This window comes from Parus major, chromosome 7 (genome assembly GCF_001522545.3).
Source record: "Parus major isolate Abel chromosome 7, Parus_major1.1, whole genome shotgun sequence".
NCBI classification, from domain to species: domain Eukaryota; kingdom Metazoa; phylum Chordata; class Aves; order Passeriformes; family Paridae; genus Parus; species Parus major.
In genome coordinates, this window is record NC_031776.1 from 14608688 (window position 1) to 14629424 (window position 20737).

General features: G+C 37.8%; 1 protein-coding gene across 8 annotated transcripts in view; it reads left to right on the top strand.

Moving 5' to 3' along the window:
- Nucleotides 1-17737, top strand: part of ZNF385B (zinc finger protein 385B) — a 153049-nt gene extending 135312 nt beyond the window's left edge. For 7 of the 8 annotated variants that reach the window (XM_015635392.3, XM_015635398.2, XM_015635397.3 and 4 more), the window contains 4 exons: nucleotides 11999-12235; nucleotides 13284-13462; nucleotides 14546-14647; nucleotides 16267-17737. In XM_015635392.3, the coding sequence (XP_015490878.1) occupies nucleotides 11999-12235; nucleotides 13284-13462; nucleotides 14546-14647; nucleotides 16267-16485 (737 nt within the window). In that variant the 3' untranslated portion in view covers nucleotides 16486-17737. The remainder of the gene's footprint in view (nucleotides 1-11998; nucleotides 12236-13283; nucleotides 13463-14545; nucleotides 14648-16266) is intronic. The other variant, XM_015635393.2, reaches the window with a different exon arrangement.
- Nucleotides 17738-20737: the final 3000 nt, after the last annotated feature.

The window sequence follows — 20737 nt, forward strand, 5'->3', positions numbered from 1 at the left end:
AGAACCTCAAAGCTACAGTGTGTTTAATTATTCTTCAATTTCATAATTTTGTGTAACGTACCAAAGTTCTCTAGACCTCCAAAAAGGTTGTGACAAAGTTGAATTTTGAGGGTGGGGCAGGGGTAGGGAGAGGCTCTGAGAGAGGAACAGGACAAAGATATGTTGGGCTTGGTGCCCCCCAGTGTCATTGTGCCCTATTTAGAGGTTCTGCGTTATGCCCTTCAAACATGCTTGTGCTTATGTCTGGCCTCCTTCAAAAGCTCCTGATGAGCCTCATCAGTTCCTCACATTTATGCTGACATAAAGAGTTCTGCTGAAGCTATACTCTATAAAATAACCATGCATCTGTGTTTGTGTGGATTCAGATAGTGCCTGCTAAGCACAGGCATATTTCTGTTAGATAAAGGTATTAGTTTACAGTCAACTAAGTAGTAAATTCAATCTGATTCAGTCACCAAGGAGAGTCATTTCAAGGGCATTTTTCCTTTACATTCTTTGTGGATGGTAAGCTTTGTTCCTTTTTGATTCAGTGTTCCACAGCCATATGAAGACCTTTCTATATTGCCATCTGTTGAAACTGTCCCCCAAAACAGAGGTAAAGGCACAATATAGAATTTTCTGCTTGACCACAGTGCATTTACAATTGATAATATAAAATATGAGTAATAAATTCTCATAAATTCATTACAGTTACCTTGTTGCAAATACCATATGTATACTTACTTCCATGGCACATACAATGACTGTATTTGATTTAATAGTAAATAGCTTAAGGGCATCTTTTGGCATGTAATTTCAGCAACTCTTTCAGGAAGTTGCTGTTTGGTTTATGCTCTTAGGATGAAAGGTGAGCCAAAAGAAAAACTAGCAAGTCAAAGTCTGATAACAGGAAATCATAATAAGTTGGGATCTTGAAACACTTTCTTCCCGGCCAGCCTTACTGTTCATACTTTTCAAGAGTGGATATTCAAATCTCATCTTTCTATGTGTGTCTAAATCTGAATGGAAAACCAGTCATACTGTGCATTTTGCTGTTGATAAGCTCTTGGGAGCTCCTGAAAATCTTTGGTCTGTCTGTAATGCTAGCAGGTTTCAAATTCTACATCTCTACTGAAAACTGATTATAGGTGCCATTAACTAAAAAACAAGCTCTGCAGCTGACACACATACTTTGATGAGTTGCTGCAATTCTTGATCGAACTGGGAAAGGCCAAACTTGTCTCTCTCCAGTTATTATAGCAATCAGAAATACATGAAACCTTCTTTTGAAGGAATTTTTTTTCTTTTCCTGCAGTAAAATCAGCATAACCTTGAGATCAAAAATACATTGTAAGGTGAAATAAGACTGTTTTGGGTGTTCTGCTCTGTGTCTGAGCACTCATGAGCATCATTAAAACTGTATATCTCTAGTATTTCTACTTACTCAAGTTCTAAAGATGTGAATTTCATGGCATTTTTTTTTTACTAGTGTTCTTAAAAATGATACAAAGCTTTTCTTTCTTCAAGAAGTAGAGATAGGCATTTGGCCCAGCAAAATTGACTCTGCTACTGGTGCTGGATGATAACAACAGAGCCAGGGATGCTATCAGCTACAGGGTTTTTTTAGCTAGATGAATGTGGTCATTTAAAGAATCCTTTCATATACATTGAATCTTTCAGCACCTGTATCATACTGTGAAATCAAGCATCTGTTTTTCTTGTTTGTTCTGTTAATGATTGAATATAGAATTGCCTATTGAATATCCCAAGAGGATTTTTTTTAATAGGATGATGGTGATAATGGAATGATAGTGAGTATGAAATAGCAAAATAACTTGCTAAAAAGACACCTGCTGGTTCTGTTGGGTTTTTTAGCAACCCTGGGAGGAATAATTTCAATTGTATTTAATACTCTCACAACACTTACTGAAGCAACATGTTCCTAAGGAAATAAGGCTGTTCTTCTGATACCAGATATGTATTTTTGACTAGTATCAGAGAATAAATAACAGGATTCTGGTGATTATTCGTACAATTGGTAGTTGAATACAGTTTTCTCTGTGTTCAGTTGCGTTAAGTTAAAGGCTGTGTTGAAGCTGCAAAATTTGTTTTCTCCTTTTCTCTGAGCCCTTGAATGAATTTAGTATCCAAATATAAAATAATGGGTTAGTACCAATGCTGCTTCAGTGTTGAAGGGGGAAATATACTTCATTTCCTATAGTAGAAAAATTATTTATACAAACAGTAGGCTACTCATTATTTACTTATTACTTGTTTTCAAGGTGAGTGAAAATATTTTAATGTTGATTAGACAAGTTATATCAGAAATGCAATTTATTTGTCAGATCTTGAGAGCATGACTGACTACTCACAGTGCTCAGACAAACCAGCTACAGAGGTGGGTGAGAATTCACAATTATAGATGTCTTTTAACTGAAATGAAGACAAGTGTTTCATAGCTGACTTTGACTGCAGTTCTGCCTGGGCAAGTACCAAGTGAATAGTTCAGACACAGGTCCATGAGAATTTACTTGCAGAGTGTGCCAGTTCTCCTTGATTCTTTTATTTAGACGCCCATAAATTTCATATTAAGTTCCAAAGCACTTCACCATCTGAGCATAAAGTTTTAATATTTTGTTTTGCACAAGCAGTAAGTGAAATATATTTCTAGTAATATATTTCAGATTCATAAATGATGGAGTCATCATGTTATTTTTACAGATGAGGTAATGAACTGAGACTAAGCACAAGTAAAGGATCTTTGGGCAAAATACTGTATGTTTGTTATAATCTTTGAGAGTTATTTTTCTAAGCATTCCTACATTATTGAAAAGTTTAAAAGATAGTACAATACTATAGCAAGTTTGCATTCCAGGACATCAGAAATAGATGTAGCAGAATTTGGAATGGGAATATAAAATATTTTCAAAATAATAGATGTGTAATGTCAGAAAAAGATAAGTTTATATCTAGCAGAAAAAAAATTTGCTTTCACCCAGAGGAGAGCCATATTTTGTAATAGCAAATCTTATACTGTATTTCAAGCTTTGCTTACACTGTATTAAAATTTTCCAACTCACAAATTTTCCTATTCCAAGCCAAACAGTCTGGCACAGCTCAGAAAAGATGAAACTAAATATGCCTGGTTATTAAACCAACAGGACCCTGGAAGACTGGGCTTTTATGATGATCTCACTTTATGGATACTCTTTTAAATTAGTATTCATACTTGCTAGCTGTGGTTTAGATCCACCTTCTTTTTGTTACCAGCACTGAGTGCTACTGATATTGCTGAGTTTTATGAACAAATTTCTAGTGATAGTTTTCCCAACCTGTCATTATGTCACTGAGAAATTAGATGTTGGCATTGTACACTAGGAATTGCTCTGTATTGGTGTTTGTAGACAAACTTATTTTCTCCAGAAGTAACATGCTGCATTTGCCACAGTAACTTGTTGACCCTATTAGGTCTAAAATCTAGAGGAGGAGGAAGCTGAAAATTGTAATAATCTTTTTTCAAATTAGAAAAAGAGAAGTCTGATACAACGTGCTTTCTGTACAATGTTATTAAAGATCAGCAGGTGATGTGAAGATGCAACACAAATGGCCTTGAGTGTTCAAAGTTTGTTTTCTCCAGACATCCGACATACATTCCTGCATTTTGGCTAACAGTACAAAATCAACCCTTTTTATTCCTCTAGCTTTTGCATTGTGTTGAAGTATTAAATTCTTATTTAATGTGGTTTTTGAAATGTGAGTGCCCTTTGGTGATACATAACAATTTTGCAGTTATTTTGCTATATATTCTATACATATGTGCCAACATATCTCTTTTTTTCTTCCCCTGCTGGTGAGTGCATACAGATTTTTCTTGATCTTGTCTTGTAAAACAGACACTAGCCAGCCAACCTAAATCAATTCCTGAAGAATCTCCAGATATGTAAGTAATTGATTAAAAATCATGGGCAATACAGCAGGATCACCTCTGACAACCCAATAACTGAAGCAGCAGGAACATTCAGTTCTGGAAGGTGTGCAAATAGGTACAGGGATAGATTTTGCAAGGCAAGGTTTTACACTTGCAGAACTACATGTACTTCCTAATACTTTCTAATTCTCATCAGTCCACTTTCATGAAAATTAAACTGAAATTGCAAAAGCAAAGCTTTTTTAACATTACATCTTTACTCTGATCAGCACAAATATTTTCATACTCTGAAGAAAATCCAGGTTCCCTTGTAAGACCTTTTGGTATGCTAAATCAGAAATAAAATATCTAAGAAATTGTCAGCATCACTGCTGTAACATAGCCATGAAAGCAATACTTCTGAAGTGAAAAAAGATACTGGGGTTCAGCCTGTTGGAGAGTAGGGATGCAGTTAATCAAATAATCATAGCTACCAAGTTCTCCTAATATTGCACAGCCATCCTGACATTCCCTGATGTAGCTTCAGTATCTTGAGAAAATATGTTGCAGCATATTTGAGGGCACATTTGTGTTTGAGAGGAAAAGCTTCATATTTATAGCTTCCAATTTTTTCTCATCTTTGTATAGAGACAAAATTCAGAATGTGTCAAACAAATTTATTTCATTATATGAAATTTAGCTCTTTTTCATACATGCCTGAAGTAAAAGAAAAAACATTTTACAAAAACTAAAAGTAACCAAAGGGTTAATAGCACACTGTGCTGTCTAATTTGCATGTAGGTTTGCGGTGGAATTTTTCTAGAACAGAGCCCTACGGGTTTTTCAGCCTCATTTCTCAGTAGACTGCACAACTGGTGAGAAAGTAGGTATTTTGTCTGACAGCCATTAGAACCTCATTATCCAGCAAATGTGCAGATAGAACAAAAAATATTTTGTAATACCTTATCAATGTTTGCTAACTCCATCTTAATGAGTGTGAAGAAGTAATCTAATGTTCTTTGTTGTTTATTTTGTTGGAGGGTTTTGTGAGTGATGCTGAGATGCAGGACAGAGTACTTAAAAATCTGTAAAGGTTGTGGCTGCTGGCAACTTAACCACTGTCCTGCTATTGTCTTTATAGCATATATTACTCAAAGTCTTCATCTTTTCCATCATAAGAATATTAATTGTGTGTGTGTGTGCTTTATTCTTCTATAGCACTGTGAACCAGAAAAAAATGCTTTCTATGAAGAAGTGTTTTGAAACTTGCTTTTCTTACTGGAGCTATTGTCTGACTTTCTATTCAGTAACTTTTCTGCTAATACACTGAAAGATGCTCTTCTTTTCATGCTGGTAATTCAGTCACTGATGACCTCCTCCCTTCAAATCTTATTTCAGTCCAAGGGGATGTCCAGGAGCTCTTGTTTCCTGTATAATTATTTGTGGGTGTTCTCATTCTATCCCCAGGCCTGTGTTCCAGGGTAGATCCCAAGATTTGGTTAGGCAGTCCTACAAGTACAGTGTGACTAAATAAGTTTTTCTCGCTTTGATTTTATTTTGTTGTAGTTTCTTAACATCTTTAATTACATTCAGCCAGGCTTATTATCTCCTTGACTGTGATCTCTCTAATAGTTTTTGTCTTAAATGCTGCAAATTTTGTTACAATATTTCTGTGGTACCAATTTTTCTCTCTCCAGATTTATATCCTTCACTTTCAAAGCTCTCAGTACCTTTGTATGTCTTTTGTACTACACTTTCAAATGCTGTCTTGCACCTACCACACACAGCCATTGAAATCAACTTCTGATACAGCTTCCTGTTTTGCCTGGACCTATTTGGAGGAGTTCCCTGCAATCAGCTGCAAAACTTACTTCTTTTATTCTCACCTTTAAAAATTTCTCTTTTGCTGTGATGGACTGAAAACCAGAAAAACACTTGTGAGAATTTTGACTGCCACAGTGGTACCTGTGTCAGTGACTGGTTGTTGTGTCTGTCTGTGGTTCATACATGTCTGCAGTGGTCATCTGTGCTCTTAAACTGATCATTTGGGGAGAACTTCTGTGTGCAGAAAGCTTAGAACAGAGAGGTTAACTGGTCACTATTGAGTAACTATTCAAGTAACTCACATATCTTCAGCACTGTCAGTGGGCATGTTCTGTAAAGTGTGGGAAAAAATGTAAAGAAATTTGTCACATTTCACACGTGCCAAGCATTTAACATGTCATATTTAAACTTCGAATTTTATATTTCAACAGACAAATTTTTACTTTGTGTTTATGTATACTAGTTTAGCTTTACTGATAAGCTTTTCAGCAAAATTTCTTGGATTGTTTACTAGTGTAATTAATACAACTGGTTTTACCTTTTCTATACAGTTGTTTAGGGAAAGAATGTCTGATTCTCTGACAACCTCATGGATTTCCTTCTCCCATTCTGTAATCACTGTATACTTCCAAAGTTGTTTAATGCAGCCCAATGTTCACAGGCATATATGGAGCTGTTGAAATTACAGGGCAAACCTGATAATCTGTTTCACTCAGTACAGCTTTACCAGTATGGGAGATATGTTTGCTTTCCCTCAAACTCTCTCTTAGTCTCCAAACTCAACACTTCAAACTAATAGCAGCTCCCTGTAGCACAACTTGCAAGAACTCAAGGCCATCACAAGCCAATATTGGTACCACAATTTCAGTATCCCAAAAATAACATATTAACATTTACTTTCAGAAATCACTTTTGATTTTAGTTACCATAGGAAGTGACATAGTTAGAAATCAGTTGAAAATGATCAGGATCACCAAGCAGTCCTTTTTTTAAAAGGCTGTCCTTTCAGCACTGATGTGATACTGTAAGGCACCACCATAAACAAGGCTGATTGGACCAAATGCTTTGTCCCTAACTGTGCATCTCTTGTGCTCAGGGGTTGTATGGCCCTGATAACCATGCAGTGACTGAGTTACACAGTATTTTCCTTACACAGAAAAAAAATTATGTGACTGGTTTAGGCTGGAAATTGCACTGGAAATTGTCTGGCTCTTTCCTTCGTGTTTTTCAAGAAGAAAAGAAGCATAGGTTTTTACTGTTTTCTTACCTTTACAATAGAGAATAATAAACATTTTACTGCCAAAAGTAATTTTTCTATTATGCTCTCTTCTAACTTGGCAATGTGCACTATTGTGCAAGCAGGTGAAAGAAATATAAAAACAGATTTCTATACTTAGGATGGCAAATGAGTGAATCTCACACAAGAGCTTCAGTGCAGAGTTGTAGAGCAGCAGTGGCCACTTTGCAGTGTCTGTACTGCCCTTTTGCTGTGAGCACTTTGTGTACAGCTGCTGTTTGGAGCTGGGGAATGCAGTGAAGGACCTGGCACAAGGGAAGGTGTGAAGCTGAAGCTGGGCAGTGGGTGGTTGTAAGGAGCCAGCCCCATCATAGTCAGCGCTGCACAGCTGTTCTCAGCCCCAGGATCCTTCCCTCTCCCTGTGCTCAGCCTTCAGCACAGCTTGTGTGCAATAGTCCCAGTTTCTGGTGGAGAGGAGAAGCAGGCAAGTGCAAAGGTGTACTTTTTATTACATGCAGTCACATACAAAATAGGTATTGTCAGCAATTGAAATATTGTTCTGTTACCGTCACAGCAAGAGCAAATTTGTTTATTTATTACATACAGCAAAATTTATGTGACAGTTTTGTGAGGGTTAGTAGGATCATAGCAGAACTTCATATCTGAAACCTTTTAGCACAAGTATTGGAAAGGGTTCTTGCAAGTGTATCACATATCATTTGTACCTTGCATATTTTAATTCTAACTGCTATTTGAACAAGCTGTTGTGAAACAGAACTTTGTTGTAAAGATGTTTTATGTATCATCAGTGATTAAAACTGGGCAGATAGACATGTTGAGGGGTGTAATAAAAATATAGCAATATTTTAAACAATATTTACAATACTTAGCAATATTTTAAAAATTTTAGTAACAAAAAATGGCATTAAACATTTTTGGTACTGAAAAACTATCAGATTTCTAGATATATATATATGAGTTTTGAATTCACATTGTTTTTATTTTTATCAAGATGTAAATTCTGAATTAAGCATCTGAATATTAAGTTACTATTTTTTTGTGGTTGAAAATAGCATGTATGATTTCATCGTAAAGTCCAAATTAAAATTTCTCTCTAATGCACTAAAGCATCACTGCCTCAAACAAAAAAAAAAAATAAATGCCTTTATTGGGTAGGACCTATTGTCTATGCCACAGCAACTGTAGTGAGAGTGGCATGACCTGCAAAGGTCAGTGAGTCACTGCAGCTTCAGAACCGAGGCAGTAGAACCTGTAAGTTTGAACCTGTCCTGTTGCCCTGCAGTGTCCTGACTTTGGTACTCAAATTAGGCAGTAGTGATCAGGTAAATAAGTTCTGAATTTTAACATGGCGCTGACACAAGCATGAGTCAAACAAGAAGAAATATGTGAAAACAACTTCAAAGAAGAATTAAAACAATGTAATGGGTGAGAAAAGCATTGATATTACCAAGCCCAAAGCAGTACTTAATTAGCTTGCTTTAGTTATTTTCCCTAGGCTCTACTTCAAAATAAATTCAGGCTTCAGTAAGAACCTGAATCATCAATTTACTTTTCTGGAATTAAAGGCAGAGATGAAATATGGCTTTTCTGCTTGGAAAATGAATATAGATATAAGAAAACAGTACAGATTAGATTTTAAATTAATTTCTTGCACATGAGTTTTGGTGTGAGCATTTCAACTTGACCCTGATACAGATTGAATCATAGCTACTGCCTTCAGGGAGTAGGCTAGTAGTGCCTGGGTCTCATGCTTCCAGCTGTGCTGTGCTAAACTGTGCAGCAGAAGCTGGTGTGTCCATGGTCCAGGCAGGATGGACTCACCCCTGCACATATTTGGGCTCTGCCTGGCTCTACTGGTACCAGCCCAGGTGGAGCTCAGAGCAAATCTGAGCCTATTTTCAATAATACCTTCAGAAATAGCAAGAGGACTTTAATCCTACAGCTGCATCTCACAATTCACATGTATTTCATGAGGTGATGACAGTTTTGAAGTATGGGTATGCATACAGCCATTAACAGTTACATTTTTGATTTCTGTGTGCAGATATTGTTAGCTCTGTGCTATAAGTGCAAATAAAAGAGTAATCGTCTTTGTCCTTTGTATATACATGCAATTTGCATTTCCTGTGCTTTGCACTGTTGAATAGTTGGCATTTCTTCTCAAACATAAAACTGTAAGTAATGGTGTTTTGAATTCTGTGGATTGAAACAATAAGCTGTTATCAAAAGCCCATTTGGAGAAGTACAATTTTCTGATTTTAGAAGCCAGGAAAATGCAGTTCTGGCCCCACTGCAGTGACAAATACGCACTTAGCTCCATGTACTTTCTGTGGGAGTCAAACTGTATAATAACCTTACAATTATGATCTTTGAAGATGTTCTGCATTAAACATTTAGAATGGTGGAAGGAAACATTAATTCACGGAGGGGCGTATGTCTCTCCTTATACATCCGCATCGATGAAGAGCTTATTTGTGTCAGGAAGCTTTCCAAATGATGGAATTATTATGTGAACTGAGGTTCTTTCCAAAAGCTGCGATACTGGCAGAATTGAGCCCAGCTGCATGCTGGTAACTTCTCTCTAGTTTTGTAGAAGTTTTCTTGTTGTGTTACATGTTGTATACTCTAGAACTGTTGGAATATGAATAGTGAGAACACCGTAAATATGGGGAATATTATAAAAATCAACATACTACATCAGCTGTTGGCCAGCTAAGTGAGGAGAAGTGGGAAATGAAATCTGTAATTTTTTCAATCATCTGTTAATTTCAGTGTTGGAAAACCATTGTACTGTGATGGTAATTGGTGGCCCAATTGTAAATGTTAATGTAAAATGGATCTTCTTCCATATCTTGGGATCTTACTCTGCAGACACTTGATGACAAAACAATGTCTGATCCCTCTTGTTGAGATCAGTGAGATCAGTGCAGGCAGGGGCTGTGGGCAGGAGGGTAAGCACTGTGCTTGTGGCACAGGGGTGATGATTTCTGTCTTGAGGAGGTGTTTCAAAAGCACCAAATATTTATGCTTACATTAAAAGCAATGCATGGGGGGCAACTTAAAAACACCCCAAAGCCAAACTAGAGGTATAGTTGATATTGGTTAACATACAGCTTGCAGTTCTATAGGTCTACTTTTTCCTTTAAGGCCTGAGAAATGCAAAATACTGTGGAACCTTCCTTTATTCCACTCTGGCTGACATATATCCTGGTGTTACACCTTTTGCAGTTTGGCATAATATTGCATAGAACAAAAAAAACAACAACAATTTAATTTTTCACTAATGTAAATTTGCGTATGACAGCTGTTCAGTGTGTTTCATTTGTAGATGTTAACACCTCTGAGAATTTTCAGTATTGAAAACTCTTTAATTTAGAATGTCAGGAAATGCTATTTATTGAGACTGTATTTTATGAAGACTCATAAGTTATATAAAGTATTCTAGATTATTGCAGATGTGACTTATTACTATGGAGACTTTAAAATTGAATAGCCTATGAAGTACAATTTAACATTAGTTTCTTTTGTCATACTTTGTCTATCAAAATACCTTCAGAATCTGGTTTTAACAATAATTTGGCCATAATAATAGTCTTTGAACTTGACTGTTTTCAATGTTTAATACCGTTCATACTGTATAATTTCAAAGTATTTTTATTGTTATTTTAAAAAATAATAGTTCTTTTATTAGAATTTTCTTTCTCCTGTTTTATAACAATCTAAAATTGATGTACTGCAATGCACTTCTGGGAAATACGCCAACAACTGTGGGGTTTGGTTTGAGGATGGCTATTCATAGTTCATACACACTTTCAAGTGTTTTGTTTGAGTGGGTACAATCCTGTTTTCAGAGTTCTTGGTAGCACACTCTTGGCCTGATACACAAAGGCATGTTAAGACAGTCTGGTAGTGGTAAACATGAAGTGCAAGGGCCCATATTAAAAAATTAATGCTCAAAATAGAGCCTAGTATTTCAAGTCAGTTCAACTCTATTTCAAATTTAGCCATGGGTTTCAAATGGGGAGGTTGCTCTTATGTAGATGTTGTACTTGTTTAGATGATGAAATTTGATTCCGGTTGTTCAGAGTGACAGTTATTTAGTAATTTCTCGTGTCTGTTTTGTCAGGGTTGCTCCTATCAGCACCACTGCACTGTTCCCCTCCCATCCTGTGTTTGTTTTGAGCAGAGTTTGTTTTCCTGCTGGCAGCTAATATGGCTTGTGATCACAAGGCCTGCAGTTGAACAGCTTCAAATGCAATGAGCCCTTGAGGGGCAGCATGTAAGCAGGGAGTATTTGAATCCTGGCTCTGGCACAAAGTCCCTCTGTAGGCACAGATGGGACATTTTATCTCTTGCTTTGTGATCACCACCTGCAAAATGAAGTAATACCTGCCTACCTGTCTCATAGGAGCACAGATGATTGATTCATGCTTGTGAAGTGATAAAGGAATGCACTGAATGCACACAGAAGCCATCTGATCCACAAATATATGGGGAATCATTCAGGGAAAAAACTAAAAATATTAGAAACTGTGTTCATGTGTGGTGCCATAACTTCTGGAACGGTAATGAGGAATGTCAAGATGGTGCTGGAGCCTTTCAGTGTCCTCCCAGTGACTGAGAAACCTGAGCCCTTCCAAAGGCAAATATATTGCTTTTGAAGAATATTATTTAATTCCCAGTGCAAAACCTTGCTTGTTTCTGAGTGCTGTTCAATCCTTAACCCTGGCTTCCTTTGGGATTGCTTGGTCTCCTTTCAACTGGCCATGCCTGCAGCACAGCAGCAACAACAGCTGGCGTGAATTTGGTGAACTCTTTGGTAGTCACTGGTAACTTTAAAAACAGGAAAATCACCCTTTTTGTCAAATTACACACATTTCATGGCAGGACTTTTAGCAAGATTTCAAGTATGCTGCTGTTTTATAAAATGAGATAAATTAGCCCCCTGTTGTGTTATGTTTACTAAACCCACAGGACTATTATTGTGCGTGTGGCATAAAAGAAAAACATATGTATTTTGTCTCTTTTAGAAGATAAAGGGAAAGAAAAACCCAACAGTGCAGGTCAGCAGTCCAACACAGAAGTGGATCCTTTTCTTTCCAAGCCTGGAGTGACACCTGCAGTACCTGCCTCGTCCTCCAAGAGCACAAATGGAGCTGCTAACACAGTTACTGAGTCAGAAGAGGAAAAAGCCAAAAAACTACTTTACTGTTCATTATGCAAAGTGGCTGTGAATTCTCTTTCACAACTAGAAGCCCACAATACAGGTGAGTATCCATATGGTACAAGTCAGTTGTGTGTTAACATTTTTGTAGCACAGTGTAACTAGGTGGTATCACGCTTCACTGAAGTATCTTTCAGTTAAAATTTAAAATAGCAAGTTACAAAAACAGTCCTGTTAATGGCAGTCTTCTATGTGGTTTTTGATATTCTATTAAAGCACTGTCTATTTTTTTTAACTGTCCTTCATGTACTCTCTAAACTTTTAGTTGACAAAATTCCTACATTTCATGTTAACTAATCGGATCCCTTCATACCTTCACACTGAGGATCACAGTATGATAATAGTGGTTTCTATAACACTTAAGGTTTCTAAAATGTCAGTGTTCTCTCTCTTTCATATTTTGTCTCATTATCATTGGTATCTGCTATTTTGCTCATAAAACTTACCGTCATTTATTTGTTAATTGATATTTTTTTATAATTTTGGGGTGGGCTCATTAGGTTTCCTAGATGTCCTAGAATCTTCTGATTATTGAAGATTAGATATCCTCTTTTTTTGGGCCACAAGCAGCAATCCCTAGTGTGCTCTGTGTATGATTTGCTGGTGATGTAAAGCTTGTTAACAAGCCATTGAAGCTGGTTTTACAGCTGTAATCCATTCTTGGAATGGGTAAAGCGGCCGTTTCTTCCAAATCAGAGGATATTTATTGAAGTATTACTGTTCCTAGGCAGGTTTTGAAGGATTGCTGTGGTTCCTGTCCCAGTCTTGGCTAATACCATTTTCTGCTATTCAGTGGCTCTATGGAATTTGGCAAAAGAATAAGCAGCAAACACTTTGGCCATGCAGTCACACGCTGCCCCCAGATAGTGAGGTCCAGCATGCCTGCTGTTCCCTTTTTCCACAAAGCCTTCTGGCTTGCCTTTAAATCAAGGACGCAGGAACTACACTGACCAAAACAAGAGTGATCATTAGTCCCAGTCTGTGGGGATTTCAAACATTCTGTCTTGAAGATAAATGTTACAAAGTCCCAAGGCTGAGGGAATGTTTTGTGCTGCTCATCATGAACTCACCTGCATCTCCTTGCCCATTAGGCTCCAAGCACAAGACCATGGTTGAAGCTCGGAATGGTGCTGGTCCCATCAAGTCTTACCCTAGGCCTGGATCCCGAGTGAAGGTGCAGAATGGCAGTAAAGGCTCAGGACTGCAGAACAAGACGTTCCATTGTGAAATCTGTGATGTCCATGTTAATTCAGAAATTCAGCTTAAACAGGTAACTTGCTCATATCTGGAGCAGTTAGTTGAAGTTGCATTGCAGTGTTGTAGGTGCAGTGTAGGGCTGTGTGGAGATGTGTTGCTGAATATTGAATTAACTTGGCATTTCTTTTCTGTCTTCCCACAACTATTTCTAAATATTTTGTCATAATTCACCTAATTATTTCACTTGGGAAAAATAGGCTTGATAGCTGTAAAAGCAGAGGTGTCAGTATCAATGAATGAAATAGCAGATCTCATTTAAAAGTTTTCTGTGGTTCAAGATAGAGATTTGAACCTTGTTCCTCTAACGCTAAGAAATTCTGGGTCCTGAATTCATCTTTTGGTGCTGTTTTCAGTCTGCTGGAATAATATTTAATGCTCTGTGAGAAGGAAAACATGACTCAAATCTATTGGTCTGGGACAATCACCAGTAGGGCAATACCATAGATATGTCTGAATTATGTTGGACAACATTATCATTAGCAGTGTAGATGTTGTGAGCCTGTGGAGCTGTTCTCTGTCTGAGCCAATTAGCCCTGGGTTCAGAGCTGTGCCCATACAGATGCAGTGATTCTGATACCCAAATGGGAATCTTTGGATGGTGCTGTGCTGCGTGGATGTGTCCTCTTATTCCATGTTTTTTCAGTTAGCTCTAAGATAATATTAAATTGCATGTGTAGACATATCCCTGGGTACTGGTTCTTCCTTCAGCTAATATTGAATTATTTATACAACTGAGCAGTATCAGCAAGATGGAAATTTACCTCTTACTTCTGAATATCCTTATGACCTAGTGATTACAGCTCTGTCTGGTTTAAAGCTTCTTAAGTGAAAAAAGGAAATACTAACCAAAATATCAATGATTTGCAGAGCCTGTCTTGAATTAAAAAATATGCTGTATTTGATTAGTTTCTGATTCTTTATTTGATATGCTCCAAATTGTTATGTTTAATTTAGCAAAACTCATCTTTGCTCTCTCTAAAGAACCTACTTTATCTTACAAACAGGGGCTTAGGCATACCCTGCTGATAAATCAATTTCAAACACAAAACTGAGAAATGTTTAAAGAGCTAATTAAATGTGAGGATATTTATTTCAGCACATTTCCAGCCGAAGGCATAAGGACAGAGTTGCAGGAAAGCCTATGAAACCTAAATATAGTCCTTACAACAAACTGCAGCGCAACCCAAGTATTTTAGCAGTAAGTATTTTTATTTCTCATCACTGTCTGTGTGAATTTGTGACCTTGGGGACTCCCACTGCACAGAGACAGGAACATGACAGACCTGACGCTTCTGCAGCCTCTCTTTCCCTGCAGGCTGAGTCTGCACAGGAATCAGATTTGAAGATAGTTATGTAGTCTGTCTGCCCAGTCCAAGGCATGCAGACAGCACTGCAAGTATTATTTACTGCTAGAAAGAAGGGAATAATCAGTGAAATGGGGAATGAACCATGTGCCCCATGGAAAGGTATCAGCTCTGCAGCAATGGCTATACTCTGTCTTTTTGCATACCTGACATAACTGAAGTCATGATGGATGCAGTCAGGGAAAAGAGCATAGGATGGTAAGATGTAAAAATACCAGTGCTCATTGTCTGCATACCAGAATGCTGGGTGGATCTATTAGTTGGTGCAGAAGAGCCATCAGGTGTTTAGGAGAATTGCTGACCTGTATGTTCGGACCGTGTCTGTCATTGACTGTCAAACACCTCTCCTGTCACTGTGCCACTTCCCAATCCCTGTCACACCCACCTGCATTTCCAGGAATTCCCCCAACTGGTCCTGCTGATCATCTGCAGCCAGAGTTCAGGCTGGCTTTAGCACAGAACAGTTTGTATGTTTATGTATGTATGTTGCTTATGACACAGCCAGTATTTTATTCATTAGAGAAAATGCTACCTATGGCACAAAAACATTTTACAGGTTGCAAAGAGACAGATGCAAATGTGTGTGAGCAAGAGAAACAATGTAAAAAGCCTGTAAATGCTAAAATATTGACATGTCTTTGTAATTGTATAGAGGCAAATGAAAAGGCTGCAGGCTTCCTCTGTCTCCCCACTCAATAGCTTCTGCCCATGCTAATCTTCTTCACTTACATAATACATCATTTTATCATCTATTGCATAAGGAGAGACCAGCAATTATAAAGGAAGAACATGAGTATTTCTGCTTCCATGATTGAATGATTGTAGTGCAAACCATTTTTAGTGAGAGATACCGATACGAGCGTATATATTTCTGATTAGCTGTTTCACTGCGAGCACCAGCAACGCTTGTCTATCATAAACTGAATCATACATATATCTCAGAAAAAAATCTTTCTGCTATCAATTGTAAATAATATTTCTACTTTGGAAAGAGCAGGTCTTCATTGGAAGGTGCAAAGCTGACTGGACTAATACCACCTTCCCATCTTGTCCACTCTACTTCTCTACAATTCATTTTTGCAAGTGGAAAATTTGACTTTTGATACTAAATCATTTTCTGTATGAAATCATCTTGATCATGGAGGTATTTTTAATATTTCATGCACAGTTCTAATTTATATAAAGTTACTCACTTGTGAACTATGCTTCCTTCTAAACATCAGTGGGATGGTCTCTAGACTCAAGAGATTTATTTATCTTTAAATGTAGCATTTGGTTGCTTTAATTGCCCTGGGGGTAAGAGGACAGTGCAGGTAACATTTCTAAGCAGCTGGTAGGAGGCTTCTGTGAGAAGCTATATTGTTCCCTGTGCCAGGGTTCACTTTTTCCCTCGTGTAAAAGTGGATGTTGAGAGAACTGTATTTACTGGTTTTGTGCATGTGTTTTATTCCAGGCAAAACTTGCATTCCAGAAGGACATGATTAAGCCGCTGGCACCTGCTTTCCTCTCATCTCCTCTTGCTGCAGCTGCAGCTGTATCATCAGCTCTGTCCCTCCCTCCCCGGCCCTCGGCATCCCTGTTCCAGGCACCAGCAATTCCGCCAGCTCTCCTCAGGCCAGCCCACGGGCCCATCCGGGCAACACCTGCCTCCATACTCTTTGCACCATACTAATTTATTGATGTGAAAAAGAGATAAATATGGCCAGTACAAAGGGTAAAGGAAAGCAGGAAAGGGGTTGAAATTTAAAACCATTTCTCTTTTGCAATGCCATCCAGCGTGACACATCACCCAACTGCGTCATAAAATCCATCATTGACAGCACTGCGTTTTGGAGTCTAGACAACTCTGTCTTCTCTCCATATCTATTTTTTTAATCAAAATAGCGTGATTTGCTTAAAAATTAAATAATCATAAAATTTATACCATTAAAGATTCATGCATCTATTAATTTTTTTATTTTATTTTTTATTTTTTTTCCAATTTGTATGATGCACCTTGGAATCAAGGAACATAAACTATTTTCCTGGCAGACTTGAAAACTAGGGTCTTCCTCACTCACACCTATGTAAATACTCCTCTGAAAAGCAACGGGGTATAATCTAATGTGGAAAAAAGGAAAAGGCAGATGAACCAAATGCTTGATTGCAGATAACATCTCAAAAAATAACTGCATCCATTCTTTTTGTGTGCTCTTGTTGACAGGGATTGTGTGCTGTCCTAGACCCCAGTACTGGTGTATCTTGTGTAGTACTACAGATGTATCATGTCTGATTTTAATATTTTAGTTTCTGTGCAAATGTTTGAAAGCAATGCAATGCTGAAGCTTTTAATTATTTCTTTTGTGTCATACTTTATTTAGAGAAATCAAAAATAGAAAGCCATATTAACATAGAGTTAAGATTATTGCTTGTTTGCTACTTTCATTTAACTTATTTTTGTTGTTTCTTCACTGGTGTTGTTAAGCAATGTTTAAAGAGAAAAACAGCTTTTCAATTGCACATTGCCACAGCTCACATGCGTTGTTCAAGAAGACAATGGATCCATGTGTTTGTACGTAAATATCCTGTTTTCTTAATTTCTAACTAGTTTCCTTTGTAATGATGCTGCATAACATTGTGGCTCCCTAATGCAATAATGTACAGAACATAAAATATTTATAATTGACCATATTCTCTGTTTACTGAATATATTGCAGTAATGTCCCACCCATCTTCTTACCTCCTCAACCCTTTTATAAAGGTGAATCAATATGCAGTGCTCAGACTGGAGTCATTATGTGATAATGGGGACTACAGGTGGAAGAAAGGGAAAAATAAAAAGAGAGAATTAACTTTTAGAGCATCTTTATCAGCAATCCATAATAGTAAGATGTCTGTGTATTTTTTTAAATGTACCTTTTCAATAAAATAATAAGAAAATTATACATGCTTATTGTGTTTTAATTGGTACAGGGGAAAAAAAGCCTGAAAAAAATTTAGCTAAAGGAGTCTTCCAGGGATAGACAAAGCATCGGAGTTGCAATAAAGTATAATTACAGAACCTATGTTTGTTTCCCTCGTGTTTTAATGTCTTTTCCTCACTGTAGCCTGTAACAGCCTTTACTGGGGCTTTTTTTCAGCAAGACTGTAAACATCCACTACATCAGAGTTTCGGATGAAGATGCAGCAGAGACAGGTATGTGATTATGTGGGTGTTTTATTGTACCACCAAAAAGCTACACCATGGTCGTGCCATTGCTAATGGAGATTAAGGATTAGCTTTAAAACCAGCCTGGGCAGACTTGAGACTGGAAGTAGGTAACTAGGGAGCCAGGACTTGCTCTGAAGTATGAGCAAAGTATGCACTTGCTTGACTCAGAAGCAAGCTTTTGAAGGGAGGTGTGTGGGGAAGCTTGAAATTATCTTTTTTTTGCTGCTGAAAAGCTTGGTCTATTCTTTAAAAGCTTGCTCTTTGTTAATAAGAAGTGGAAAGGAAGGAGTACAAGAATAAAGACTCAACTGTAAGGCTGTTAAGGTTAATACAAAGCCAGCAGGGCCATTACAAATCCACAAAGGCCAAGATAAAAAAACTTCAGAAATTTTATACCAGAGATTTTACAGACCAAGATATACCTCATAGTGGCAACATTATTAGAGACCATTTTCTGCAAGTGTAATTCTCCCCAGTTACCACTGTTCTGTGGAGCTGTTAGCTGTGTTGTGAGAGGATAATTTACTGGAGAAACACCTATCAAAGGGGTTGGTAAGGGAATCCAGGCTTTTAGCATCCTCTGGGAGAGCAGTTACCCTTGTATTAATCTTGTGGACTCTGAGAATCATGGGGTTACAGGTATGCACCCTGCCATGTGCATCTGTCTGTGCCTGGCTTTGAAAGGAGTCAGATAAAACTGCTCAGCTTCCTTCAAAGGAGTTAATCCCATCAGGAACCTGTTGCTGTCCAACATGAGCTAGGTTTACAGAGCTCTGTATTTTAACTGTTTCCTCAAGAAACAAGAGTTGTCTTTGTATTAAACCACTGTGGTTTTTTTTTCTTTTTATAATCTACTGTTGATGATTAGAAATTTAAAGCAATTACAAGTTTCTTTGACAATTGAAAATGTTCCTATATGAAATGCAGAAAAGGAGGGGACTGGCTAAGCATTTGTAGATTTCTTGGACAACTGGTTATTTCGAAGAGCATCTTAAAATGGAGAAATATTTGGGTCACGAAGGGTGAAACAATGTGTTATGTCATTCAGCAATGAAAGGAGTTAATCTGTGAAATATATAGAGCTAAAAATGATTGTTTACCAAGGAAGATTCTTATTCAAAACTTTATGTTAACTTACATTTTATATATTGAAACTCTGCTTGCCACCAAAGTTTTGTCTGTAACATTCAGGACCAAGCATTTGAGATGCTAATTACAGAATATAATTAGCATTATATTTATACAATAATATAAAATGTGATAAATCCTCCCATTATGCCTGCTGAGATCTCTCCTTTTAAAAATTCGCTTTACAAGAAGCAGGAACTTTATTCTGGTATGTGTGACTGGATCATGGTCCCCATATCACAAAAGATTTTCACAAAGGGTTGTCAAACATGGTCCACTAGTCTGTACAGATTGAAAATTTCTGTAGACTGCTTTTTTAAAAAGAAAAACAATGGTGATAGGTTCTTCTATAACCACTGCTGGCCACTAGTGTGTGTGTCTCTCCTGTCTGCAGGTCAAAAATGTAATAAAATCTTTCCTTCCTGTTCTGGTCAGATAGCAAGAGAAGACATGGACACTGCCCAGTCATTATCACCACTTGGACTCTGATGATTATGTTACATTGGGCCTATCTACTGATAAACTAAAAGACAGTTCCTTTACAAAAGAGACTTTTTCATTAAAAATAATTTGCCTTATTTTAGTGCCTTACAATCTGATCTTGAGCTATGAATTTTATGGTGAGAAAGTTTTGAAAAAGATTCGGTCACATTTTTCTGGAGAGAAAAAAAGAGCATGGTGGTTTTAAACTCTGCAGGAAGTGTTCCACTATCTTTATGGATCTGGCAATAACCCAGTGAGCCTTACTGTATATCTTTTGAATGTGTCACCTTGAATAAGTGAGGTACTGCACTACTTACTCATGCCTGGTTGGACATTAAATCTCCACAGCCATCATCTGGTCACAGTGGTCACAATAATTTTCTTATTGTAGCTTCTATATTTTTGAACTGTTTTTTGCTTAACGCTCTTGTTTCAAGTGACAGCTGAAACATCCTTAAGTATTTATTGGAATGACACCAGCATTTCAGGTAAAATTAATAATTTTTTGAGTGTCTAGAATTCTTCCATATTACAATGTTTTAAACTAACACTGCTTTAGAAATGTTTGTATTTGGTTCCATGTCCTATTTATATTTATTTGTATTGATAGAATGCTGTGCTGGATGCCACGAGCCAGGTCCTGCTGAGTACCGGAAGTGGAGGAGGCCAATGTGATACTGAAAGGCTGCGGCTGAGGGAAGTCTCAGGGGCTGGAAAAGGACAACTTTATGCCTATCTTCAAAAATGTCAAGAGTGGGGATCTGGGCATGTGAAAGCAAGTAGTTGGGATTGGCCAGCGTGGGTTTATAGAACACAAGACCACATCCAAAAGGCCCAGGTGCGGCCTGTCTGCCGTGAGGGGCCTGTCTGCACAGCCAAGGGGAGCCAGGTCCCCTGAGGCTGGCTCTGGTGAGGCTTCCAACACCGGCTCTCCCAGAATCCCAGCAGGCACATGTGGGCACCAGAGGCAGGGGCAGAAGCTACAGCAAGCTGTAGGAGAGCTTGGGCCACCAAGCTGCAGGGCTGGACAGCCGCTGGCAGCCCGTGAGAGAGAGCCATGCAGCTCTGTCCCCCAGGCCAGTAACACCAAACACACTCAGCGGTGCCCCGTGTGGGACAGAGG